Below are 27,173 nucleotides of genomic sequence, written 5' to 3' on the forward strand. Positions count from 1 at the left end.
TTTCCTCCCCCATCACCGAGCAGGACGGGACCCTGACACATGGCGCAGAGCGGTCTCCCAGCTCAGCCAACTGCCAGCAGGACCCACTGCCAAACCAGGGCATCTGGCCGCTCCCTCGGCGCGGGCCTTGGGGCATGTCCGAGGACACGCTCGCTCGGCCTCCCGGTACCCTCCCGCCGGCACGGGGTCCGGGAGCTCCGGTGGTGGGCTGACTTCCGGGCGGCGGCGGGGGAGGTGTCAGGTGGCCCAGCCAGGCCCCGCCCCCTCGGCCGGCCCGCCCTCCCTTCCCCTGAGCATCCGGCTCCGGTCCCCGGCCTCGCGGCGGCGGCGGCAGCGGCGGCGGCGTCGTCTGCTCCGGGCAGCGGCGGCGGCGCGAGCGGCCATGGACGCGGGCGCCGGGGCCGGCGCGGGCGCCACGGGTTGGAGCTGCCCGGGCCCAGGTCAGAGCGCCCCTCCCTCACCACTCCATCGCCGCTCCTTCCTCTTCTCCATCTCTCCTCCCTCCAGACCCCCACGTCCTCTCCGCCCTCCGCTGCTCCCCACCTTTACGTCCTAAGTCTTCCTCCCTCCATCCCGCCTCCCACCCAGGCCCGGTCTCCATCTTTCCGGGCTGGGTCTTCCTCACACCGGCCGCATCCTCCCTGGCAGTCTCTCCCCTGAGCCCTCTCAGTCTCGTCTCTCCAGACCAACGGTGCTTCCAGCCCTGGGGGCTCCAAACCCTGCACCCGCTCGGACCCCCAACTATTCTGAGCGCGGGGCGGGGGTGGGGTGGATGAAGTCCAGGGAGAGAATGTAGGGGAAGGGAGCGGCTCCGGTGCAGAGCCCCTTCCCACATGACCCCTGCCCGCCATCAACCCCTTCCCCTTCCACCTCAGCCTTTCAGCCTCTTCTGTACTGGGTCGCGCCCTCTGCCATCCCTGCCCATCTCCCCCCTGTCCCCTCTGGGCTAAAGAGACACACACCCTTTATGCCTGTGCAAGGGAGAGGAGCCTGGAACGGGGGTGCAGGAGACGTTGGGCAGTGCAGGGCGGTGTCCCCGTAGACCCAGCGTGAGGGGCGGCCTGGGGAGGAGAATTGCAGCTCTTGGCAGAGTGAGCCAAGTACTTCCACCGGGATGAAAAACCCAGGGCTCCAAAGGGCTAGAAGGTGTGTCCCTTCCCCCCGCCAGCTGCTCCCCAGCCGCCCCTACCATCCCACAATCCCTCCTCTCTTCCTTCTCACAGGACCCACAGTGACCACTTCAGGCTCCTACGAGGTATCAGAGGGTTGTGAGAGGAAGAAAGGCCAACGCTGGGGGTCCCTGGAACGGCGGGGGATGCAAGCTATGGAGGGTGAGTTTTCCCAAAAAGCTTTCTTTCCATCCCCCTCACCCAATTTCCCTTCACTTCTCCTTCCTCCCTCTGACCCCCCAAACTCTGAGCCAGGACACAGCCCTTCCCCCCAGTTCAGCTCAGCCCCCTCCACCCCTCCTCAGGGCTCAGGGCTTGAGGGAAGTTCAGGGTACATCCCTTTGGAGTCCTAATCACCAGGTAACCAGGTTGTGTGTCCCAGGGGAGCTGCCAGACAGAGAAAGAGGCCTTGTTGGACAGAGCTTTGAAGCAGCCTGTCAGCAGAGGGTTTGTTCTCACTGCCTCCGGATCCAGATCCCAAGCTGTCTCTTATTTTGAAAAGCAGGGAAGTGAGCATGTGAATTGTCTTTCTGGTGCCACCACCACTAATTTCAAATGGAAGCCTTGTGGCTTTGGTTCTCTAGGCTATCTTACCGCCTGAAAGAGGGAGCCTGGGAGCAGGGCTGGTGAGAAGGCCAACCAACCTCCCAACACACATGTATCCCCACCAACACCAGGAGCCTGGAAGGATGCTGGTCCTGTTTCCAGGACTCCTGTGAAGGGTCCCTATGCACACTCAATATGGACGATCCTGCTCCCCCAAGGGGGACAGATGATGCAAGGGTTCATCCCAGATGAACCTTAGGCTGTGGTTATTGGACAAAGATCAGAGATTCCAAATTTTAAAACAAAGCAAACTATTGCCATCCAGATAAGATTTTCTATTTAGAGGAACTGCATTGCAGCAAAGGAGGGCGTGCTCGCCAGCCAGAGGCTGAGGACTCGCACACCCCAGTTTCTTAACGCGTTAAAATGTCAGGCTATCTTTTACACCCAAGTACAACCTATGACTTCCCCCTTAAAACTGCCTTGTGGTCAGCAGGGAGATCTCCTGACACTCAGCAGGGAAAAGAAAAGTGGACCTGGTAGAAAATTCCAAAAAGACTATTCGATAGAATATATTTGAAAGGGCCCCAGTGTTTGTCCAATAAAACATTTAGAGTCATTTCATTCAGATGTTCTCTTTCTCTACCTGCTGACAGGCAACCCTTACTTATTATGGAAAGGCTAATTTCTCACAAGCCACCCGGACCATTTGTAAACTTTGTACAAACCCCCAAACTATAATTCTTGCCCTATTTGGCTTAAAGATACACCCAGTGTCTGAATCTTTCTTGACTACTTGTCCTGCTACCCAGAGACGAGGATGGAAGAAGCAGGTATCCTTGTGCCAGCTTCACATAGCTGAGCCAGCACCTGGCTGCCCAGTCTGCCTGAAGGCAGTACTTGGAGGCCACCAGGGGCAACATTGGTCCAGAAAGGGCCCGGGAGGGGGATGGGCTACCTCCAAACTTGACTCTCACACTTGAAGCCTCCTCATGCATGCACGTCCTGCCCAGGGGCTCTTTGGGGGACACCAGGTGGCACTATTATACCATCTCTGTCCTGGGACAGTGAGTTGGAGGGCCCTCTAAGGCCTGTGGAAAGGAAGTTGGCTCTTACTCGCTGGTGGCGGGGGGTGGGTCTCTCCTAGGGGAAGTGTTACTCCCAGCTCTCTACGAGGAGGAAGAGGAGGAGGAAGAAGAGGAAGAAGAGGTGGAAGAAGAGGATGATCAAGTGCAGAAAGGTGGCAGCGTGGGCTCCCTGTCGGTTGGCAAGCACCGGGGCCTGAGCCTCACGGAGACAGAGCTGGAGGAGCTGAGGGCTCAGGTGCTGCAGCTGGTGGCAGAGCTGGAGGAGACCCGGGAACTGGCAGGGCAGCATGAGGACGACTCGCTGGAGCTGCAGGGTGAGTGCCTGTGATGGGGCCGGAGGGCCTGGGCCCAAAGGCACTGGATCCCAGGCCTGATGCCCGCTTCCCCGTCACTGCAGGGCTCCTGGAGGATGAGCGGCTGGCCAGCGCCCAGCAGGCAGAGGTGTTCACCAAGCAGATTCAGCAGCTCCAAGGTAAGTCCTAGCGCTTGGACTGGAGGGCAGGTGGTCATCCAAGTACTTTTTTCTTGAGGGTTTGGCTGAGGCATAGCAGACATAGCAGACCATCGGAACCGAATGCAGTACTTTCTCCTCATTTTCTTCTACTATTCTTGCCCTGTTCTCCTTGCCTCTCCATCCTCCTCTTTACCTAATTTCCTTTCTTTTTGCACCTCTAACTGGCTCTTCTGTTCCCCCTCCTTCCCTTTCTTGCCCTCCCATTTCACCCCCTTTCCGAGGCTCTCTCCTTTTTCTCTCCTCAGTCTCTCCCCCTCACACCTGCATCCCTTTTTCTCTTTGTTCTCCTGGTCAGTGCCACAGGTAGGTAGTCAAGGTTGAATTCCAAACCAGATTGCTTTTGCCTGTCCCTCCAAGGGCATCATGGGAAGATCAGTGAGCCAATGAGAAGTGACTGGAGGGGACTCTCTGCATCTTTTAAGGGAGGCAGATGAGAATGCTTCTTTTGCTCCCTAACACCGAGCTGGTGGCCCCAAAAGCCCTTTCTTCTAACACCCACGTGCCTTTGTCTGGGAAGCAGCAAGGCAGTCGTCCCACATTCCACTGCGCCGCCAAATAAAGAGGCAGGTTTTGTTACATCTGTGGGCTTTTGGAAGGTTCCTGGGAGCTGTCCTAGAAAACTGCAGGGACTCTCCAGGGAGAACTGAGATCAAGCCAAAAGAGAATTATAAATGGAAAAAAAAGGGAGGCCGGCAAGCAGGCCTGGAGAGGAGCAAGCCAAGGTGGGAGAGGAGGAGGGAAAGAGAAAGGAAAGAAGATGTAAGCAAAGGTAGATGCAGGAAAAGTAGACAATAAACAGGCTGAGGTGGGAGGGGAGGGGAAGGAGAGAAACTGCAGGAGCTATGTTGCTCAGGGAAAAGAGTGTGAGCATTGGTCTCAGGTCACCTAGATTCTTGAGCCCAGCTCTGCCACATAACAAGCTTTGTGATCTTGGGCAAGTCACTTTTATCTCTCTGAGACTCAGTTCCTTAACAGTAAAATAGGGCTAATTTAAATGTTTTGTCAACCATTTATTGAGTGTCTGTATACTTGGAGGAAGTGCTATGAACGAGATAGACCAGATCCCTCCCCTAATGAAGAGTACATTCTAATGGGGAGAGGCAGAAAATAGACAAACACCACCAGTTCAGGTGGCAATAAATGCTATGAAGAAAATATAACAATATGATATGGAGAGATGGGGTAAGATGGAAGTTTATTTTATTTTATTTTATTTTATTTTTGCGGTACACGGGCCTCTCACTGTTGTGGCCTCTCCCGTTGCGGAGCACAGGCTCCGGATGCGCAGGCTCAGCGGCCTTGGCTCACGGGCCCAGCCACTCCGCGGCATGTGGGATCTTCCCGGACCGGGGCACGAACCTGTGTCCCCTGCATCGGCAGGCGGACTCTCAACCACTGTGCCACTAGGGAAGCCCAGTTTATTTTTTATATGGTAGTCATAAAAGTCCTCTGAGAAGAGGACATTTGAGCTAAGACCTGAATAATGAGGAAGATCTGAGGGACGTGCACACCAGGCAGATGAACCAGCAACTGCAGAAGGTCAGAGGCAAGAATGAGTTTCATGTGTTTGAGGGACAGAACAAAGGCTGTTGTGGCTGGAGCAAAATGCATGTGGAGGACTTGGGTAAGAGAGAGTTCTGAGAAGCAGGCAGAGTTCAGATTACAGAGGGCCTTATAGGTCAGCTGAGAGGTTTGACTTTTATTCTAAGTATAGTGGAAAAACATGGGAGGGTATTAGCCAGGGCTGGAGGCTGGCTAATTTTTTTTTTAATTTATTTTTAAAATAAATTTATTTATTTATTTATTTATTTTGGCTGCGTTGGGTCTTCATTGCTGCGCGCGGGCTGGTGGCAAGCAGGGGCTACTCTTCGTTGCGGTGTGTGGGCTTCTCATCGCGGTGACTTCTCTTGTTGCGGAGCATGGGCTCTAGGTGTGTGGGCTTCAGTAGTTGTGGCACACGGGCTTCAGTAGTTGTGGCTCGCAGGCTCTAGAGCGCAGCCTCAATAGTTGTGGCGCACGGGCTTAGTCGCTCCCCAGCATGTGGGATCTTCCCGAACCAGGGCTCGGACCCGTGTCCCCTGCCTTGGCAGGCAGATTCTTAACCGCTGTGCCACCAGGGCAGTCCCCACTTTACTTTTTTAAAAGAGCACTTCAGCTACTGTATGGAAATTGGATGAAGAGAAAGGAGTCAAAACAGTGAATCTGGTCAGCAAATAACTGCAATAGTCAAGAGATGGTGATTGGTTGGATTAGAGGGATCAGTGCTGTAGAAATGGAGATGATTGAGAATGTAATTTGAAGTTGGAGTTCTCAGGACTTGCTGAATTGGATTGGGGGATAAGAGAGACATGAAAGATGACTTTACCTTGAGAAACTGAATAGATGGTGGTGTCATTTATTGGAATGAGGACAGCTTGACAAGGAACGAATTTTGGGGCTAGAGGAACCATTTAAGACACGTTTTCTACATGTTGAGTTTGGAATGGCTATTGACATCTAAGTAAATATATTAAGGAAGCAGCTGGGTATATGAATCTAGAACCAGGGAAGAAATCAGGACTGGAGATATAAATCTGGGAGTCATTGGCGTATAAATGACATTTGAATCCAAGGGAGATCACCATGAAATCACATGGAGAGATATAGAAAGAGGAGAGAAAAGGGTCCAGTCCCAGGGCTACTCTAGAATTTAAAAGTCCAATAGAGGAGGAGAAATGAACAAGAGACTGAGGTAGGAGGAACTACTGAGGCATCTGATGACCTGGAAGCCAAGAGCAGAAAGTGCTTCAAGGAGACAGTGATCAGTGGTGTCAGAAGTTACTAAGTCAAGTAAGATGGCCATTGGATTTGGCGAGATGGAGGGCTCTGAGACATTTTAGTGAAGATAGAAGCCTGATTGTATCAGGATCGAAGAGGAAAGGGGAGGTGAAATGGAGAAGGTGAGTACCCATAATTCCCGCAGACATGTCTTGAAGAGAAGCAGAGAAATAAGGGAAATGAAGTCAAGGGAGAGCTTCTGGTGTTTGGGTTTTGGGGGGATGGGTCACAGTAGATCATGTTGATCTGATGGAGGAAAGGATCCAGTAGAGCATTGGATCTCATCTGAGCGCGAGGATGGGGGTGGGGCTGCGGGTCTGGTGAAGGCGCCCAAACCCCACCTCGCTGGAGCAAACGGAGTCCTTGCGCACGTGCGTTGCCCGTTTCCGCCAAGAGGGGGCGCGCGCGGCCTCAGAGGTAGCTGGTGTTGAGAGGCCGTTCCGGCCGCCGCAGCCCCTTGGGGGCTGGGACCGGCTGGCGGCGGGAGGCCCCCCCAGAGAGACCACTTGCGGGGTAGGAGGGAGATTCCGGCGAGATGGAGGCCATAACCAGTGAGTGAGAACTGACTTCACTGTGTCCCCCTCCCCGGGTCTTCGGCCTCGCCCTGACGGCCCCAGCTTCACTGTCAACCGGCGCCAGCTCTTCAGAACCCTGGTCAGGCCCTTCCACCTCCCAGCCGGCCCGCCCCCGTCCATCTTCCCGATAAGACCCTCCCTGGGGCCTGTCTGCAAGCCCCACCCCTCCGCCCCTCTGTGTTTCTAGTTAAGAGCTTTCTGAGGCAGAGCGCGACCTTTCTCCGTTCCCCAGTGCATCTGAGAATGTCATTTTTTAGGGCTAGACCCCAGAGGAGAACCTAAGGGAGTTTTGAACCCGAACATTGAGGGCAAAGTGGGGAAGTAGAGGTTGGTCAGCCCTCCAACAGAAAACCCACCCAGGCCTTTATCCTAATGGCCGGTTGACTTGTGTGTCCGTTCAGTAGTGGAAACAGCAAGGGCTTTGTTTCCTTCAAACAGGAAGGAAGTCAGAGAATCTAAGTGGAGATGTTTGGACTTGGCACAGGGGTGATCAATTAATACTTGTCAAATAGACTGAAGAGAGGAGACAGCTAGGATGGTTGTAGAGAAGGAGAGACTGGCAAAGATGTGGCTGGAGCCGCCTGTGTAAGGTTGGCAGGAGACCTACCCCCGTGCCACTCCCACCCCGTACCCTCGCCTCCGAGACACCTGGTCCGCTCAGCATTTATGTCTGCAGTGTGTCCAAATTTTTATTCTCAAACCTCCATGTTCTGTTCTAGTTTTTAAAAAAATACCCAAACATGTAATTCTTTTTTTTTTAACATCTTTATTGGAGTATAATTGCTTTACAGTGGTGTGTTACTTTCTGCTGTATAACAAAGTGAATCAGCTATACATATACATATATCCCCATATCTCCTCCCTCTTGAGTCTCCCTCCCACCCCGAACATGTAATTCTGTACCCGTGGTCCTCAGTAAAAGTGTGTGGACTAGATGTATCCCTGCCTCATTTATGCATGAATACAGCAAATATTTATTGAGTGCATTATGCTGGGTTCTCTGGCAGATCCTGAACCTGTAATGGTGAGAAAAACAGACATGTTTCCTGTCTTCATGAAGCTTACAAGTGGAGACCAACGTTTTATGTACACACACACACTGTAAAAAGTACAAGGGGCTATGAGAGCATTTAATGGAGGGCTTTGCTTAATTTTTTGAGGAGGTTGGGGGTGAGGCTAGGGAAAGTTGAAATCTGAAGGGTGAGTAGAATGAACAGGAGTTGGGGGCAAGGGATGGGGACAGTGTGCCTTGCAAAGAGTTTGTGGGAAGGTCCTGACCCTCCCAATCCAATCCTCACTAATTCCTGAATCCTGACTCCCAAATTTTGAATTCTCTGTTGGTGGCAGTGCCTTTTACTCTCGCTCCACTTTTAGTCTCCTGATCCTGGATGGGTACGTCTGTCCAGAAACCTTGAGATGCTCCACGGATACTGAGAGCTCTGACACGTTTCTTTTGTAAATTAAAACCTATTATAAAATATAGGCTTGTTGTGAAATGTCAGACAGCACTGCTATATATGATGTGGAGAGTAAAAGCCCCTCTCACATGCTGTCTCATTCCTCGGAAGCAGCTGTGCTGTATGGTTTAGGACATATATCTTTCCAGATCTTTTTCTATGTCTTTGTATATTTGTGTTATATATTATACATATGAATATTTTTTGCAAAAATAAGATAATACCATGTATTTTACAGCTCATTTTTCTTCCTAGTTAGTATATTATGGAAACTTTCTCATGTCTTCTCTATGGATCTGCCAGTTTCTTTTAAATGGCTGCCAGCATTCTATTTTACCTTCTTCAGTTTAAGCTGTCCCTTATTGATTGGCATCTAGGTTATTTTCCCATGTTTGCTTCTCATGAGATGAACCTATATTTGAATTTCAGCTGTGAGCTCTAAATACACATTGTTTTGGGACCAGTACTTACACAGGCAGTTCATGGGAGATCTGAGGCTCTGTGAGTTCTAAGCTCCCAGACTGAATAGATGAGAATAGTCTGTGTAAATTTTTTTAGTAAGGGGCTTTTTGGAAAGACTCAGGGCATCAGTAAAATGCTGTAAATTAGGTTTGGTCTTTAACTGTCAGGCGATTTCATAGAAGCACTTAATACTTTTCGTTTGGAGGAGCCTAATTTGTTCTTGATGCCAAACCTCAAGATCTACTTTTCTACTGCACCTTGCTACATAGATTCACTCTGTTCTCTTCTTAGGTATTCCCTTTATTCCATATCAGGTGAAGCTATACTTCTCTGATGGGGTAGAGAGCAGGTTGTCGGGAGTTTCCAGATAAGAAATAAGTCTGCCTTTAACTTTGTGCTTCTAGAATATGGTAGATTAGTTCACTTGTCCTCTTGATCATCTCAAGATCGTCTTTGGGCTTTGCAGGTGAGCTGCGGTCTCTACGGGAGGAGATTTCCCTGTTAGAGCATGAAAAAGAAAGTGAACTTCAGGAAATAGAACAGGAGTTGCATTTGGCCCAGGCTGAGATCCAGAATCTGCGGCAAGCAGCGGAGGACTCTGCGACTGAACATGAGAATGACATAGCCTCCCTGCAGGAGGATCTCTGCCGGATGCAGAATGAACTCGAGGACATGGAGCGCATCCGAGGAGAGTATGAGATGGAGATCACCTCCCTCCGTGCAGAAATAGAAATGAAGAACTCTGACGTATCCAATAGTTTAAGTCTCTCAGATTTCTCTGAGATGCAAGGTATGAGAAAACCAGCCCTCCTCCTGGTCTGTCAGTGAAATCAAGCAGAGGGAAATAGTACGCAAGAAGATGGTGGAAGGTGGGCTTAGATCATGAATTGGGAGCCTCTAGAAAAAGCTTCCATGTTGGATTCAAGACTGTAAGAGAGAAAAACTTGATGTCATATAACCAGTCTGTAATGGTGTAAGAAATAGCACCATGGAGCTGTACCCTGAGAATTCTTCCTCAGAGAGCCATTGGGCATTTGTTGATTTGCCTATGCTAAAGCCCTTCCTGAAAAAGTTTCCATTTCTGGGGTGGGCGTATAGGGGCCTGTCACCTTGGAAAGCTTCCCACTGCCCTGGCATCGTGGTGCTTTGCTTGGGTCACTTTCTGTGTGGGTTGGGGTGAGGGGTTCCCAGTCCTGCTCCCAAGTCCCAGAATGCCCACAATGCTAATTTTTAGCCTCCTTTAGTCCTCCCCAAGTAGAAGCTTTAGGGGGCAGCAAACCAGAGCACAAGACAGCTGGAGAGGAACAGAGGTTATTTCCAGTAATACGTGAGTCCTCAAAAGCTTAGAGCTCTGCTCAGTCTCCCAGCTAGCTGCTAGGTTTCATGACATCAGAGCGTTTGCCTTTATTCTGAGGCTAGATTTATGATCTAGGTATAATGCGAGGCCCTGTACTAGGCCAGGTCAAGCAGAGGCAATCAACGAGGAATCAAAGAACTGCAAGTTTTCCCAGCTGTAGCAGGCCTCTCAGAAGCGCTTTTGGGCTGGTGTACTAGGAGAGGGAGGCCAGCACAGTGGGAACGCTTGGGCTGGAGTTAAACAGACCCAAGTTCAGAATCTCAGCTCTGCTAATTAGCAGGACAAATAGCCTGGTTATTATCTCCCTGGACCTCAGTTTCCATAGCTATAAAAATTGATTAATAAAACTTTATAGCTGCATGGGATTCTGGAACAGGAAAAGAACCTTAGGGAAAATGTAGAAAAATCTGAATGAAGTATAGAATTTAGTTAACAGTAAAGTACCAGTGTTCATTCCTTAGTCATGACAAATGTACCCATGGGAAGATGTTAACAGTCGGGGAAACTAGGTGAGAACACTCCCGGGGAATTCTGCACTATCTTTGCAACTTTTCTGTAAATCTAAAACTCTTCTAAAACTAAAAGTTTATTTAAAAAGAAAGAAAGAAAGAAAACCTTATATGACTATTTGGGGGATTAAATGAAATGCCTAGTGTATTGAAGGCACTCACATACAACTGAACCCGAGGCTGGACTCAAGTCTAATGCTTAGCACGTGGTTGGTTTTCATTAAAGATTAGTTTCCTTCCTTCCTTCTATGATAATCTGGAGTATGCCGAGGACTTTTGATTGGACTAAAGAGGGAACATTAGAAGTGAATTTCAGGGTGTTGAATCTCAAAGCAGGTAAGATAGGCCTTGTATTCTAATTCGAGCAAGCTAGTGTTCTCTAAATATCAGCAGTATTCTGAGAGAAATAATTCTTAATCATGAAGAAACAAAACAGATATGGGTGTTTCTATTATCACAGCATTAAAAAGTATTGGTATCTGGAACTTAGGGACATGTGCTGGGACATTTCAACCAGATCTCTGCTGATGCCTGCGGATGGAGGATTTGTAGGTTTGGTCGGGGTGGGCTTTTTTGTCAGAGATAAAAGATCATTAGAAAGAATTCTTGGCCATGTGCAGGCCGATGGATTTGGTGTGGTAATAAAGGAAGTAAAAGGATGCCTGGGTTGTCTCTGAAAGCCCGGCACTGGCAGTATGACATCTGGCAGTTAACACTCTCAGCTTTTTGTACTAAAAGTGTAAGAGGAAACTAACTGTAAACAGTTGAATGGAAACTTTAAATTCAGTAAACCAAAAACTTACTGAAACCCTCGCAAGCTCCTAAAAATCTCAAGGCTGTCTTGGTTGGTGTTTTTCCCCCTGCCACCCCTACCCAACCCCTTGGTTGGGGTTTTGAAGGTGGGCACACAGGGCAATCTTCTGGGACGTTGAAAAGAAGGGCAGCTAACTGAAAGAGGATAAAGACTCACTGCGGTGCGGAACTTTCCGGGCCCTACCTTCTAAGCCTCTGCATGTGGTATCTCATCTGTCTTTAGAAAAAGAAACTCTTCAGCTTTCTGCAGCCAGATTTCTAGGCAGGAAAATTGTGGGCTGGTCGTCATTGCTTCCTCCCTGGGATCTCACCTCTCTGCCTGTCCTCTGCAGAAGAGTTGCAGCAACTGCGGGACCGCTACCACTTCCTGAACGAGGAGTACCAGGTCCTCCGAGAGAACAACAGTAGCCTCACAGGACAGCTTGCGGATCTGGAGAGTGAGAGGTACAGCCTGGAGGCTGGCGGGGCTCTTTAGGACTGGGCTTTTCCCTGAGTAGAACTGGTGAAGGCAGATGCCAGGCTAATGAGCCTCCCTCCGGTCCTGGTGAGCCGGTCCTTTCCCTGGTATCCAAAGGATACGGATGCTGCCAAGAAGTAGGTCTTGGGGTCCAACCCAGATGTCTCAGGACTAGAATTGAGTGAGTTCTAAAATTTAGTTTTCTTCCATTCTAGGCATTAGGTCTGGTTTGCTCTGCCCTAGAGCAGATAAGAAGCAATTCCTTTGTTGTCCTCCCAGGCATGATTCAGTCTGATGGTATATTACCGCCAGATTGGAGCTGGCGTGACTCCAGGCCCAGCCTCGAGCCCGACTGGATTAGTACTCTTAGGGTCTCCCAGAGCCAGACATGCCTTTGCAGACTGAGGTGCTGGGGACTTTTTCTATAATCTCCTAGGTGTGTTTGAGAGGTGAATCACTATAGAAGGCTCCTTTTGCCTAAAATGAAGACATCAGGACCAAGCACACTTGGCAGGTGATGCCGGGCAGAGCTCTCTCCCAAACGTGACTCTGGGGTTCTGGATTACAGGACACTAAGAGCAACAGAAAGATGCCTGGAGTCCCAAGCACTAGGGAGTATGAAGTCAGCAGAGTCTCAGACTTCAAAAGAGGATTTCCTGGAGCCTGATCCTGAAATGCATTTGTTGCGACAGCAGCTGCTGGGAGCTGAGGAGCAGATGCATGACATGCAGAACAAGGTAGGGAAAGGCAGGCCCCTTTACGGCCTCGCTCCCACCTTCTCCTGGCCTGTGGCCGCAGCATCTCCTTGGACACGAGGCTGACAAAGGAGGCAGGTGCTGTGGCAAGAGATAGGACTCCAGGGTCTCACTTGCTTGCCTTTTACTGAATATTCCGGTAAAAGGAATGACATACTCTGCCCAAGCCTGTTCCCAGAGAGCCTGTGGTACCTGTTGTAAATCCTCCTTCCTGTTGCGTTTCCCACACAGTGTAAGAAATTGAGTTGTGAGTTGCAAGAGCTACAGCACCATCGCCGGACCAGTGAGGAGGAGCAGAGGCGGCTGCAGAGGGAGCTCAAGTGTGCACAGGATGAGGTCCTTCGGTTTCAGACTTCCCACAGTGTCACCCAGGTAAACACTGACAGGGGAAGGGCATCGGGGAGGGCAGAAGGGCCTACATGGAGTCGCCATTGCCGGGGAGGATGAACGCAGAGGAAGGCTGTGCTCTGCTGACTCCTGCCCTGCAACCAGAGAGCAATTGGAGAAATCACACAGCATTGCATTCTAGAAATGGTAGTCGTTATCGAGTGTGTGCCGCAGAAAAGAAACTAAACCATAGGCCTGTGGGAGTGCCTCAAGATGTCTGCGTCTGGAAAGGAACCACTCTGGTCTGGAGAGGGGTCTGCTGATTCCCGAGAGTAACCGTTCTTCCCACATCCTCCCCACCGCAGGGCGAGGAGCTGAGGACCAGACTCTGTGCCCTGCAGCAAAAGTATGATGCTAGCCAGGATGAGCAGAATGAGCTCTTGAAGGTACAGCTACAACTTGAGGCTGAGCTCCAGCAGCTCAAAGATATGAAACCCACAGTCGTAGAAAGCCAGAGTGAGAAGGTAACAACGACCCCAAGGTGAGGGGCCACTTAGGTTCCAGAGGTTTGGGGGGAGGGGGATAAGAGTTGAGTGCTGAAATAGCTCTAGCTGCCACCTGTGCGGCACCACAGGTACAGAACTCCAGCCGCCCTCGAGTCCTCTGTTAGGTGAGAGGACACCCGTAAGTGCAGGGCAGGGAGAAGTGGATTCTCAAGACTGTCTGTGTCTGAGAGTGACTCAAGCAGAAGCGTGAGTGGGTTAAGGATCCCAGAGGTACTGCCCAAGGCCCCCTCCACCGCAGGAGTTACAGTGCCAGCTACAGAAGCTGCAGCTGCAGTACCAGAGCATCATGTGTGAGAAGGACGAGCTGCTGGCCGTGCAGCAGCAGCTGCAAGACAGCCTGCGCTGCCACGAGGCAGAGGTGCAGCACCTCAAGGGCATCGTGGCCTCCTTCCAAGAGAGCAGAGAGAAGGTAAAAGAAGCTTCAGGTGAGGGAGAACGTAGCACGGCAGAGCCTCCCATGAGAGGACAAGTCCACAGGAGGAGTGGGGTGGTGGAGTTCTGTGGAGGAGCTGTCGATGAGGGAGATAAAAAAGTGCTTCATGGAAACGTGATCTCAAAGGGTCACGATGCGCTCAGCTTCCTTCGATTTTAAATCAGAAAGAGCTGTAAAAAGGAGGCCGCTTCCCTTCCCCACCTTCCAAAAGAGGAAGTCCCAGGTCTCTGTGTAGAGCCTGTTAGGGATTGGTCCATCTCAGGTGGTCCCTGCTGGGATGAAATTGGAACTGGAAAGGACAGGACCCTTTAGTCCCTGCCTGAGAGGAGAGAGTGCAGCCGCGGGGGCTTCTGGGATGATGGCGGGGTCTGCCTCCCCTGCCCCAGAATGCAGAGATGCACGCCCAGCTGCAGGAGATGAAGCGGCTGTACCAGACCAGCAAGGATGCGCTGGAGCGGCAAAAGCACATGTATGATCAGCTCGAGCAGGACTTCTTGCTCTGCCGGCAGGAGCTGCAGCAGCTCAAGACCACCCAGTCCATCCCAGAGGACAAGGGAAAGTGTGCTGATAAGGTAATTGTAATTAAGAGAGGTGAGATCTCCTGAGCCTTGGAGAGAGGAGGTATAGAGGCAAAAGATGAAGTCATCCAACCAAGAGGCTTGATGGACTTCCTGTCCAATCACAGATGTATGTGGAAAGGCAGAAAACAGGCAGAGCCCCATGCTGTTAACTTTAAAACCTTGCCTTGACCTTGACTTTGAGCCCAAGCCACAGCTTAGTAGAATCAATACCTCTGGATCCAGTCTGAACACCTGAAGATTTCACACATGATTTCATTTGTGTAGACATTTATACCTTATTGTTAGAACTGTAGTGATATCTTGTCATTCGTGGAAAAGAACATATACATAGGCCCATATACACAACTATGATTGTTAGAACTAGAAAGAGAAGGTCCAGTTTTCTGAGGCAGATAGTAGGTGCTCTCGTCAAAAGGCATGGTCTGTGCCCAGAGTGCTAATTGGGTATTAGAAGGACCTAGGCTTTTTCAGGATTTATTCTGTGACTTCAGAGTAGTTAAACTTGAATTTTACCCTCTTTAAGTTGAACAGAACACTATTCTTATCTCACTTTCTTTTAGTAAAAAAATCCTGGTAGTGATAAATAAGGCCTGCCTTCTTCACTTACCCTTTTTTCCATAGTGTGTAAAATGCAAGTCATTATTAGTTAGCCTTGTTGAGTACTTTCAGCTCCTGACCACTGACAGGAAATGGAAAAATGTTGAAGCATGATGCAAAAAAGGTGCAAGATTCCAAAAGATGGTGGAGCTAGTCGCCTTCTGCCAGAATACTCAGTAGCTCCTGCCACAGCCAACAGTAGGCTATATCCCCAGGGAAAGGCCTTCAGAAGACACAGAACTGGGGTCGTTACATGGGCTGCCCCAATAGTCCACCTGCCTTTCTACAGCCAGGCTCACTTCCCCACCCCCGCCCCGCCCCTCCCATTCCATTTAGAGGTCCAGGGGGTCCATAACTTGCTCATCACTTTCTCTCCTAGTGGAAGAAACTATGGGAAGGGAGAAGCATGCTGGCATACAGAGCCAGCCTCTTCTCCTCTCCTAAAAGAACACTGAGATTAGTTTGATACTAGAAGATTTGGGTTTTTGGAATCATGGGATGATTTAGTCCTCTCAACCCAAATTCAGCAACAGCTCATACTTCTCTAAAGATTCTTAAAGCTGATTATGAAAACAAAAATGGGGAAAATTAGGATGAAAGTAAGTCCTTATTGGTAAGGAGCATAGTTACAGAAACAACTGGAGAGTAACAGGAACTAGAATTCCCTGCAGGGTGGGAAAATAGTATCTACCAGAGGAAATGGAGGTGGGGAAATGAGAAGGGAGGGGCGCTGATAACCTCCCTCGAAAACTGCCCTCAGAAAGAACTAGTAGGCAAAATTTAGAGCAGAGCCAAACTTCAGTCCTGAGCAGCCTGCTGGGGTTCGCATTCAGCATCTAGGCCTGTATGGGCGCAGTGCGGCTTGGGGTGATCAGTCTAAGGTGACTACAGGGTGGGAGACCCTGGTGAATCACAAGAGGTAAGAGAACACGGAGTGCTCTGCTGACCGTACGGGGCAGAGAAACGCCAGGGAGCCTGCCTCCCAGAGTAAGCACCCCTGCGCGCCCTGCCCCGTCCACAGTGTGACGCACTGCTCTTCAGACTGACAGAATTGCAGGAGAGGTACAAGGCCAGCCAGAAGGATATGGCGCAGCTGCAGATGGGGCAGTGCGAGCTCCTGGAGAGGCAGAGGAGGATGCAGGAGGCGCAGGGCCAGCTGCACGAAGAGCTGCACAGGCTCACGTTCCCGCTCCCCAGATCTGGTCTCTTCCACAAGGTAATCACAGCCAGGGGCTGCTGCTAGCTGTGAGGAGCTGCCCAGATGTGACTGTACTTGGGAGAAGTAAAAGGGTGGGGATGGAACTTTTTCTCTTCTTAACCAACCACTCCTTCCTTTCTCACCAACCTCCTCAAACAAAACTGTTCAATATAGCTGATTAGGGCTCTAAATCTTAAAATACATCCTATACTCTGGAATCTGTCCAGCATTTTATATTTAGATATTCAGTCCGTCCGGAGAAAATGCACTTGAAAGCACTTTGCAAACTGCAAAATGCATCCAAACATATGAGGTCGTTACTACTCAACTAGCAGGTCTCCAAAGAGAGACTCCCCTCCTGTCCCAGATGGGCTGTGCAGAGCCAGCCCCCCTAAGGGAAGGGTCCCAAGCAGGAAGGAGGCAGAGGTCTTGCTGTGTAACCACCACAGTTCTAGCCCTCTTCCTTCCACTCTGCCTCACAGAGTCAGGAGCTCCTTACAAAGTTACAAGACCTGGGTGAACTACAGATGGTCTACCAAGGCATGCAGGAGAAGCAGAAAAAACTGATACAGAATCAAGAAAGTGTATTAAAAGAACAATTAGAACTGCACGGAGCGCTGCAACGTTTCAAGGAGTCTGATTTCCGGGAAGTGTTGGAGAATCCGAAGGACTCCAAATGGCCTAAGTCCTCAAAATGTGGTCATAACAAGGTAACTATAGCAAGAGGCAGGGAGATAGTTCTGGGGGCAACAGCATTGTAGGGAAAGGGGGCGCCACAGAGGGGTCAGAGTTCCGAAGCCCTGTTTTGCCAGGCGCAAGGATGAAGCTAGAGCTCCACCCTCGCAGCCGCTCAGGGGCTCGTTAAGATGTGGCTTTAGGTACGGCCTTAGCTGCTCCCTCAGATGGATGCCCAGTTGAAGCACTGTGAACACTTAGAAACCAGAGGACCTGGAAGCTTGTGATCTCCTGATGATTTGACTCAATCTCTTCAGCATCTCATTTTCCAGACGTATTTGGAAGTAGATCAACTTAGCGTTTGTTTGGATCCCTTAGGACTGACTCTAAACATGCCATCTTTTCCTCATGAACTCGGTGGTAATCGAGAAGGAAGCTTTCCAGGGACCAAAATCTGTAACCTTTTGGCGTTCTACATGAGGCACATCTGAGTCCATTTATTTCCAAGGGAAGAATTCCCAGCATGTGGGGTTCTTGGTACTGACCTCACTGTCTTCATTGGAACTTTGTGGCAATAACAGCCTGGTCAGAGGCGTTGGACTAGAGAATCCATGGGTCTCAAGCACCAGCAAGTGGTCATGCCTCTGAGGTCACACTGAAGGAGATTTCTAGACAAGTCTGTTCAGGGTTGGGAGATGCATTTGGTCTGAGGCCTCAGTGGGGGCAAGGAAGAGCAGGTAGACAGTTTCAATTCATTGAAATTGAAGTTTATTCAATTTCAATCTATTTGTTCAGGTATTAGCCTAGACAGGCAGATAGATGTAGGGAATAGCGGAAGTCCAAACTGAGATTTGGTCAGATTGCAGGGGTGTCAGATTTCAGCCCGGATAGCAGACACCAGGAACCAGGTATAAAATATTCCCTTAACCAATCAGATCTCATCCTGGGCATGAGCTCCCAAGAAGCCAGGCCCCGAGGGCCTGGGAAACATGCCCAGGGGCCAGATTCAGAATTGAGGCAGGAGGAGTCCCTCACTACGACAGGGACTTGTAGTGAGACCTTGATTCCAAGTCTGCATCTTCTGAGGAAGAAGTTCTTCATATGCTCATATTCAAGGCCAGGGCTGATTTTAGAATTGCGGGTGGCGGAGGGGACTGAGCCCCAGAGGTCAGGATAATGGATACACCTGACTGAGAAGAGGGAAGGGGAGGGAGCCCGAGAGACCTTGAGATCCACTCAGTGCTGCTTCCTGTGAGATAGGAAGTTACCAGAGCATATGGAAACCAGCAGAAATGGGAGGCCAGAAATCGTGGACTATCTGTCCCAGGGAGATTTTCTCCAGTGAGCAAAAAATTGACACATGCCAGTTACCTGTAGGCAAAGTCAAAGATCTAGGCTGTGGTGAGACGGGAGGGTAAGGTGTGCAGTGCTCTGACCTGTGCTCTCAGATGTCTGCACCAGGAGGGGTGCAGCTAGAAGGACTGCAGTGTCTAGGGTAACGATGCTGTTTCCCCGCCCACTCCTGGCAGTCAAAGGTGATCATCGCCCAGATGCAGTCTCTGCAGGAGCTGTACGAGGCCAGTGAGGCTGAGCAGGAGCTGCGGCAGCAGGAGCAGGAGCGGCTTCTAGAGGAGCGGAAGAGGCTGCAGGCCGACCTGCAGCTCTGCCTGGAAGAAATGCACATGCTCCAAGTCCAGTCCCCTTCTGTGAAAATGAGCCTTGAGTCCTACAAGAAGAGTTATGGGACCACGGACACCAGCAACGAGAACTGTCGCAGAGATTGTAACATTGATGACAACGAGAGCTGTCACGAGAGTTACAACAGCAGCCAGGCCAGCGAAGAGAGCGTCCTCCAGAGCTATGACAGGAGCACCAGTACTGGGGAGTCCTGTGGGAGGAGTTACCGCAGCAGCAGCAGCAGCATTGCCTATAAGAGGAGTTACGGCACCAGCAGGAGCTCTGACACCTGTCACAAGAGTTACGTCAGCAGCAGCATGGACGGCGAACTTGCCGATCCTGAAGATATGGAGGTAAAAGTAACCAGATGTCAGGTCAGATAGGGGAAGAAGGTTCTTGTCTTATTAAGAGAGAAGTCACGGGGAAGGGCACAAGAGGTGAAGTGGGCAGTGGGCTCAGAGCTGAGCAGGGTAACTAACTTACAGGAAATAAATGAGGTACTCTGCCCGCCTCATACGGAGATGCTCCATCAGGATGGAAGTCTAAGATTCAGGACTTTTCATCAACACAGTCATGGTGCTCTTTCTGGGAAGAAATACAGGATTCCCCCGGGCAGCTTCAGATCCTTGTGGCCATTGTTTTGTACCCAAGAAAGGGCCTAGCGAAGAGAGTGGGCGGAGTGCAGGGGCTCCTCAGGGTGCCGTCATCGCTCCTCTGCCCTCCACAGCGCTTTGAGGACACGGTTGCCAAGGTGTTGATCAAGCTGCAGGGAGTGCAGGCCATGTACCAGCTCAGCCAGGAGGAGCACGACCTGCTGCGGCAGCAGATGAGAAACCTGCTAGACAAGCAGAAAGGGCCGAAGGAAGAGCTGGATGCCTGCGAGAAGGAATTCAAGGAGCGCGTGGAACGCTTGGAGAAGACTGTTGCCTCCCAAAATGAGGAGCACGAGGTAACTGCTACCAGGGAGGCAGGGTTTCAGGTAGGAGTCCCTAGAGCCAGAGGAGTTCGGAGCCCTTTCAGAGAGGCTGAGAGAGAGAGGAGCTCATTGCCAGCTCTGTGCAGTTGCCCTCCTCCTGGTCAGAGGGACAGAGCAGGGGCTGAACCCCAAGAGGCTGGGCAGGCTGTTGTGCCACTGATGGACATTTCTCAGGCGCCCGCTGTGCTGGGATTTACTGATCATCAAGACTCCTTGAATGATTTTTTTTTCCCCTTTGCCACATCTGTTCTCTTTTGTCCTAGAGCACTTCTATAGAGTTGTATTTTTTTTACCTCCAATTTTCTTTAGTTTGTGTGTATTCCACCTTGTCTCTTCTCTTCAACTAGATTGTAAGCACCTCAAGGACAGGGCTGTGTCTTCTTCTGGATCTCTCATAATGCCAAGCAGAGTGTTGTGCATCCGCTAGGAATGGGACGGAGGGCATCGTCTCTGACGAAGAGTAGTCCTCTGTCCAGTGGGGGTCACTGTACGCATGGGAGAGGCTCAGAGAACAAGAAACACGTGGGCCTAGGTTGCTTAGTATTGGGACCTGCCCAAGGAGGCCATGATGTGCTGCCAGAAGCCAGGAAAGACAAAACCAGGGAGTAGGGAGCAGGGTTGGCACTTGCCTCCGTTTCCAGGGTGAGGTGCAGGAGCCCAGGTCCAGTCTCAGGAGTATACAACACAGTTCCTATAGTAATGATTGTACCTATTAGAGAAATAGCTTGGGCAAAGTAGGAGTTCCCATCAAAAACAACTACGTAATAAAGCCCCACGGTTCAGAAGGGGTTAGCCCTTTTGTCATTCCCCTGACAGTTCACAGTAAAAACATAATTTTAGTCATCCTTTTTTGATCATGTTAGATGTAAGTCATCAAGTGCCTCAAGTTAGGGAGAACCTCTAAAACTGCTTTAGAGGCTCATTTTCAACAGTTTAATGTTTTCTGTATTATCTACGTCCCCCTGGGCTTTAGCAGGGAGATTTCTGAAGCAGGGGCCAGGCTGATCACGTAGGCCCAGCTGTGGATAACTGGGCCTCCACTACCAACAGATCAAAGAACTGCAGGCCAAGCTGCGGGAGCTGCAGCTACAGTACCAGGCTAGCGTGGATGAGCGGGGGCGGCTCCTGGCCATGCAGGAGCAGTTGGAGGGGCAGCTGCAGTGCTGCCAGGAAGAGCTTCACCAGCTCAAAGAGAAGAGGTCCTCTGTTACCAAAGAAACCAAGGGAACGAATGGCAATAAGAACGTGAATAAGAATGCCAATGGGGTTAAAAGTAAAAAGGTGGCCAAGCCAAGCCTGGAGAGTTCTGAGGTCAGCTGTGAGACCAGAAAGGTGAGTAGTAACGTTGGTAGCCAGATAAGCAGAAAGTTAAAGGGGATCCTAGGAAGGAAAATCACCTTCACCACCATTCCGACCAGATGAGGTATTTGCAGAGAAGCTTCTGGGATCTCTAATGTGTCTAGAGTAGTTCTATCTTAATAGCAGTTTGGTACTCCCTTTTCCTGTGAGGTCAAGGGGAGAGTGGAATACAGACCACTCAGACCTGGAGCCCCTAGGCTGGATGACTGTTTCAGTTAGACCAGTGCAATTTTCTGGGGCCCCTGTTGTTCTTCTTGGGTCACATGCCCAAGAGAAGGACCAAATGGATGGAAAGAGGGGGATTTACTCAAAGCAGTTGTGTACATATAGGTGGAAGAGGACTGGATAAAATGGGGGGTCACCAGGCAAGGGTAGGAAGCAGCAGTTGAGGTGCAGAATCTTTAGCTCTGGGAACGGTTGGAAATGGCTAATGGCCAGATAGATGTGGTACGGGTCCAGAGAGGCTGGGTGTGGCCACCCTCCCCACTGTGCGCGGGACATCAGTTCAGTCCCAGGACACGGTGCTGTCTGTGCACTGTGGGAAGCAGCGTGTTCTTGAGGTAGTTAAGCATCGTCATGAGGGTAGTCATCTTTCCAGGTAACAGCATCCCCCATCCTGTACTGCCTCCGCCCCACAGAGTCTGGAGGTGGTGCTGTACTACAAGGCCAGCCACGTGGCCTTGGACGATCAAACGAAAGAGGAAATAGAAGAGGAAACGAAGGAGGCAATTGAGGACAAAACGGAGGCAATTGAGGACGAAACAAAGGAGTCCTGGGATGAACTAGTTTCTGAGCCATCAGGTCCTAGAGAGGTTAAATTCAAAGAAGACCAGGAGGAGAGATATGAAGAGTTCCACAGCCAGGAGGGTAAGGAAGAAGGCAACGACCAAGGGGAGGAGGAGGATGAAGCTTCAGAGGGAAGCAACCCCCTCAAGCCTTCTGAGAGCAAAAAGGTAACCACAGCCAAAGGCAGGATCATGTGGGGAATGGGCTCTTGGGCGCAGGTGCCCAGCGTTCAGGTGTGACCCAGCCCTTGGATGGACTTCTACAGGAGTAGAGGCCAGCAAGCTCTGAGGCGTCGCACTGGGGAAAATGGAGGTGGAGGTGGGATTGGAGAGAGCAGTCTCTGCGGGAAAGGCTGTGGAACTGTCTCACAGAAAGCACCTTCTCTGGGAACCGGGGCGTGCCGGTCGGAGTCCTGCCTCCTTTCATTTATGTGGTAATAACCCTCGTTACTCACTTCAGGAGGGTTCTTCACCCTCCGCTAGCACCGCACCACGCATTTCTGTCAGCCTGGGCAAGTCACCCAGTCCTGCTTTCCCGAGGTGCCCTATTAGGGCTGACCTCTGTTGCCGTGAGGGGTGTGGAGAGGCTGCTGTCGCCTGCCGGGCTCTATGTAATATTACAGGGCATGAGAGTGGGGGCCGGGGCCGATCGGAAGTGATAAAATGTTTCCGTCTCTACAGCAGAGCCGTTGGCCGGTCTTGGGAGACCAGCCAGAGGTCTGACCCCTTAGTTACCGGATCTGGAGAGGTCGGGTGGGAGTATCCTGGGTAATGTACCAACTGTACAAAAATATTTCTGTATTTTAACAACTGGTACATCTATACAGGAACATAACTAGCTGAATCTCTGCCCTGGTTGAAGTTAACTGGGGGCTCTGATTTCCGAAGGGTTTGAGTAGAACCTGAATAAGTCCTCAGTTTGCAGTACAGGTTCTTTCTGTCCTTTTAAACACAGGGGAAGAAAATAAGTCTCTTGTGGTGGGATGCCCCAGTCATCTCGAAGTTATCTGGAATTTTCAGCAGTTCAGTCAGTTCAGCCTGCAGCACTGGCTAAGGACCCAGTTACAGTTCTCTGTCAACCTCATGGCAGAGAACCATTGTTTAGGATGTGAAAAGTAGGAGTAACCACAGCCCCTTCCCCAGTGTTCTATTTCTTTGAATTCTTCATACCCTGCCACATGCTGCTTCAGAGCCTCATAGATTTCCTTGCCTCATGTGCCAGCTTTCTAAACACGAAACTGAATTTTTCTACATCACAATCAAGTACATTCCTTGTGTCTGCATGTGGAGGTGTCCCTTTGCCTCAGTGTGTCCTGCATCTTTTACAGGCAGCTCTGCTGGCATATGTATTACCGCCTGCAAATTCATTTTCTCCCTGGAAGATGGTTGCAGTCAAGAACTCGCCCTTCTCCATCGTTAGCTTGTTTTAGTGCGTTTTGTCTCACAACGACAGCATCAGACTCCTCGGGGATGTCCCAGAACACTGAGACTTGGTGGAACACAGCCAGAACACGCGGCTAACAAAGGGACAGGTGGCCTGGCAGGAGGCTGCCCTTCCTAGAGTGACCCAGGCAAAGTAGACATCCTGCTCATCCGGAAGGCCCAGCTTTACTCTCTGGAGCTTCACTTTTCCAGTTACTGACCTACAAGAAGGGTCTAGGTGCAGATAACCCTTGCTTGACAAGATATAAGTGGGATATGACAAGCCAAAAATGTGGCCCCGAATTGGACCTACGCCGCTGCTTAACCCTTGCAGTTTTGCATCTCCCATAGGCGACCCACGGGAAGAACCAGGCCCGGGTAGCGGAGAAGAAATACCGCTGCTCTCGCTTACCTGTTGTTTAACCTCTTGATCTCTTTCCCTTTTCCCTTTGTTTTATCATCTTCATTATCTGTTGGATTCACGTGTTTATGTCTTTTTATACCATCTCTCATCTCTGGTCTCTCCTCGTGCCTCTTTCTCATTTGATATGTTGCAGCCATCCCCTGCCCCCAATCCCCCCATCTTCTCCTTGCCTCTCGTAGGCCTGGTGGTCATATCGGCTTTGCTCTGGTGCTGGTGGGCTGAGACGTCGTCCTAACGCAGGTACTGGTATTGCGTCCCCTCCTTCTGAGGGATAGAGGGAGGGTGCAGGTTGCCCTGGCCTCTCCACTTTCCCTTTTCTCTGAGCCGCTTGCTTCTTGCTTTTGCCATTTTACAACAGGTGATAGTCAGGTCTGAGTTTTAGCCCTGGCTTTTCCTTGGGCTACTGCAAAGCCCATAACATCTCAGAGAATGTCTCCCTAACTTGCACGGAATTGGAATGCTCGCCATTGACATAGTTTGAGTTTCTGTACTCTGGCTGGGAAAAAGTTGAATGATCCCAGCACTGTGGCTACTTTCAAAGCTCCCTCGACTACTTCTGATGAGCTGATGTCTGACTACAAGGCTGGCCTGGCTGCTCTTTGTCTTTGTTTAGCCCCAGAGCCAAGCTCTCACTACGGTCACTACCCAGGATGGCAGAATAAGGAATCACTGCCTCCCCACTTGGGTGAGAGAGGAGGTCTGGAGAGTTGTGATCCCCGAAGGTCATCTGTATGAGGAGAACTTCGATTCGTCCTTCAGCCTTGGCATCAAACTCTTATCATATTATGTACTTTCTACTGAGAAGTTCTCTGGTTTGGGGATTCTAGTCTCCAAAAAATCAGAACAAGAATGCCACATCCCTTTTGGGGGTCAGATTCTATTGTAATTGGCTTCCCAAGCTAGGCTTTCTGGAGAGAATGTGGTATTGGTGAGAAGTTTCCACTAACCAGAAATGCAGTGTTTTCAGGGAGCCAAACTGATATATTCTGGGCACCAGTCCACGTAATCTGATCTGTCAACAGGGCACCAAATTCAGGAGGCAGAATGTAGTCTCATGGCCCAAGGTAGAACCCTTCCAGACCCATAAACTATTCTCTCTTGGCCTGTTTTGGCTCCTTTCCCACGCTCCCCCTGCCACTCCCACTCCCCCACCCTCTCTTCTCACATCCCTGTAAATGGAGTGTAGTTGGCTCACTGCATAGGTTCAGAGTGACCGCTGGAGCATTTGTGGGTAGCATTTATCACTATTTCCTTTTCTGTCCTGCCTTTTTTCCTCCTCACTTTTTTTTTTTTTTCTCTTCAACCCTTCTCCTTTCTTCTTTTAGACATTCCAGTTACTCACCACGGTCAGTCTTTAACTCCTTTGGTGAGAGGGGTCTCTCCCTGTACCTGTTCCTCCCTGTACACTCCCAGATTTCTGGGTCCGTGTGGGATGAGACCCAAAGCATTCAGCCATAACCTTTCACCAACTCAAACCGAGCCGGGCCTGACCAGAGTGAGAGGAAGGAACTCCTGGGTAAGCGTCCTCTTGGAGGAGCCTGTTATACCCAGAGCCTGGCTACGGCCCAGCATGCAGCTCCCATCCAGAAACTGAGGCAGCAGAGTAGAGTAGAAAGTGTGGCTGACAAGCGGGCAGACACCTTGGGTGAGTCTGTCTCTGTTTCTTAGAGCTTAGTCCCAGTGGGCAAAATGCATAACCTGAACATTAGTTTCTTCAAATGTAAGGAAAGGATGATAAATCCTCTGGCTTCCTCATGTGAGGAACAGATGAGTTCATTTATATGAAGGTACTTTATAAATGATAAAACACCACATAAGTAATAAAAAGAGCATACTCTTACATAATGCATACTATATGCCAGGCACTGTTTAGTCATCTGATAAGTATTAACTCATTTAATTCTCACAATAACCCTCTGAGGTAGCTATCATTTTACGTGATAAAACTAAGGCATAGAGGGGTTATGTAATACAGCCAGTAAATTGTGAATCAGATTCTAAGGACTTAATATTAGCATCAGATAAAATTCCAATCCTGTTTCCCCTTATCGTCTCTCTTCATTGGTTGCTCCCAAGTAAGTAGGAAGACACCATACAGCAGCTTCTTCGTGCAGCCTCAGATCACGTTAGCTCTCTGATAACTAATATCACATTGCTAACTTATTTCATGTATTGTTTATAAAAGCCTTTTGCGCATTGCATATGCTAAGCGTTCTCTCCCCTTTCTCTGCCTGCAGTTGATTTTTTGGATCCAAGGCAGAATGTTCCATTCATCTCTATTAGATCTAGTCCATTGTCCACTGTTCTCACCTATGAAGCTTTGCATTTATTTTTAATCTTGACCCTGTGGTTTCAAAGTACTCACTTTTGCAGCCAGCTTCACCTCATCCTCAGGGGTGACCAGCCACCTTCTTATCTTCACCCAGGTTACAGGTGAGGGCGAGCCTCTAGAGTGTTCCTCTCCAGGCCCTCATCCAGCTTATCAGTCACGTACAAATGGTTGTACAGCAGGCTGCCATCAGCCTGCTCTTTACTTCTCCTGTTTTCTCCAAGGAGGTGTTTTAATGACCCTGGTGTTTGCCTCCCTGGGCCAGTGACCAACTTCCTTCAGTCTCCCTCAAGGACATCATTCTCCACAAACGGTCTGGGCTGCCTAAGAACCTCATGTTTGCTGTACTCTGGTGCACTTTCTTCGCTCCCCCACAGTCTTATCATCCTCTTGAGTTCACTTTTCCTCCGTCAAGCATTTAATGATGCTGCTGCATTTCCCAGGGGCCCAAATTTACCCTCTTTTTCTTGCCGTGGCATCCGATCCTTTGCTGCAACCGTTTGGATTCTCTGAAATCTGCTTCTGAGTTTGCTCCTACACGCAGGAGCTGGTTCTTCTCACCTCACGGGGCATGAATACAGGCAGCCAGCTCAGGTCATCCACGTAGTGTTGTTCCAGATACCTAGTGGTGCCAGGACTAAGCCCACATTTGTCTGCAGCGGTTACCCAGGAGATAAGAGAGACTGGACCATGATGATGTTTCTGAGGTATCTCTCCAGCACCAGAAGGCAGGGGATCTCTAGCTTAGGGAGGAGTTCAGAAGGCTGGGCACTCACCATTTGTCTTTGGTCCCCACAGAACATGTTTGGGATGTGGAAGCCTATGGTGTTCTTGGCCCTTGCAGCTGTGGCTCTGTATGTGTTACCCAACATGCGACCGCAGGAGACAGAGTCCTACCTCGTGGAGTGATGGCAGGCCTGGGCCAGCCGAGGAGGCAGATCCGCAGTGGCCACTACCCTCAGCTTTGGGCAGGACACGCTGTGCCAGAGCCCCCACCCCACCCGTGTGTTCCATGTGTCCCCATCTCCTTAGCCTCAGCCACTCAGGCCGGAAAGGCTTGTTGTGGGGAACTGCTGGCTCCCATCTCCTGCCTCGTGTAAGAACCTGGGTTCCTTGTAATTAAACATCAGCTGAATCACATGAGACTTCGTGGCTTTTTATTTGTTAACTACCTCACAGCGCAACCAGAACAGAGCAGTTCCCCTTTAACCAGGTGCTCACTTAAGACCCTGGCTCCTACGTATGATTTCTCACCCTACAAATGACCTCAGAAATGAGGCTGAGGAAAAAACAAAAAGAAAGAAA

General features: G+C 50.2%; 1 protein-coding gene across 15 annotated transcripts; it reads left to right on the plus strand.

Annotated features, from left to right (window-relative positions):
* Window positions 1-284: 284 nt before the first annotated feature.
* On the plus strand, window positions 285-27,006 carry CCDC136 (coiled-coil domain containing 136). Of its 15 annotated transcripts, none has more exons than XM_033863214.2 (18): window positions 285-440; window positions 1,224-1,331; window positions 2,863-3,117; window positions 3,201-3,275; window positions 9,095-9,418; window positions 11,640-11,751; window positions 12,333-12,501; window positions 12,751-12,891; window positions 13,212-13,370; window positions 13,651-13,821; window positions 14,232-14,417; window positions 16,045-16,239; window positions 16,704-16,931; window positions 18,426-18,926; window positions 19,301-19,522; window positions 20,600-20,881; window positions 21,547-21,861; window positions 26,667-27,006. In XM_033863214.2, exons 1-18 carry the CDS (start codon window positions 383-385, stop codon window positions 26,775-26,777), a joined length of 3,612 nt encoding a protein of 1,203 aa, XP_033719105.1. In that variant the 5' UTR covers window positions 285-382; the 3' UTR covers window positions 26,778-27,006. The 15 variants fall into 15 exon arrangements, with proteins under 15 accessions (XP_033719105.1, XP_073666012.1, XP_073666011.1 ...); XM_073809911.1 differs by having other exon boundaries at window positions 13,212-13,292; XM_073809910.1 differs by lacking the exon at window positions 26,667-27,006 and adding an exon at window positions 23,022-23,652.
* Window positions 27,007-27,173: the final 167 nt, after the last annotated feature.

The sequence above is a fragment of the Tursiops truncatus genome, chromosome 9 (assembly GCF_011762595.2).
Source record: "Tursiops truncatus isolate mTurTru1 chromosome 9, mTurTru1.mat.Y, whole genome shotgun sequence".
Lineage (NCBI taxonomy): Eukaryota > Metazoa > Chordata > Mammalia > Artiodactyla > Delphinidae > Tursiops > Tursiops truncatus.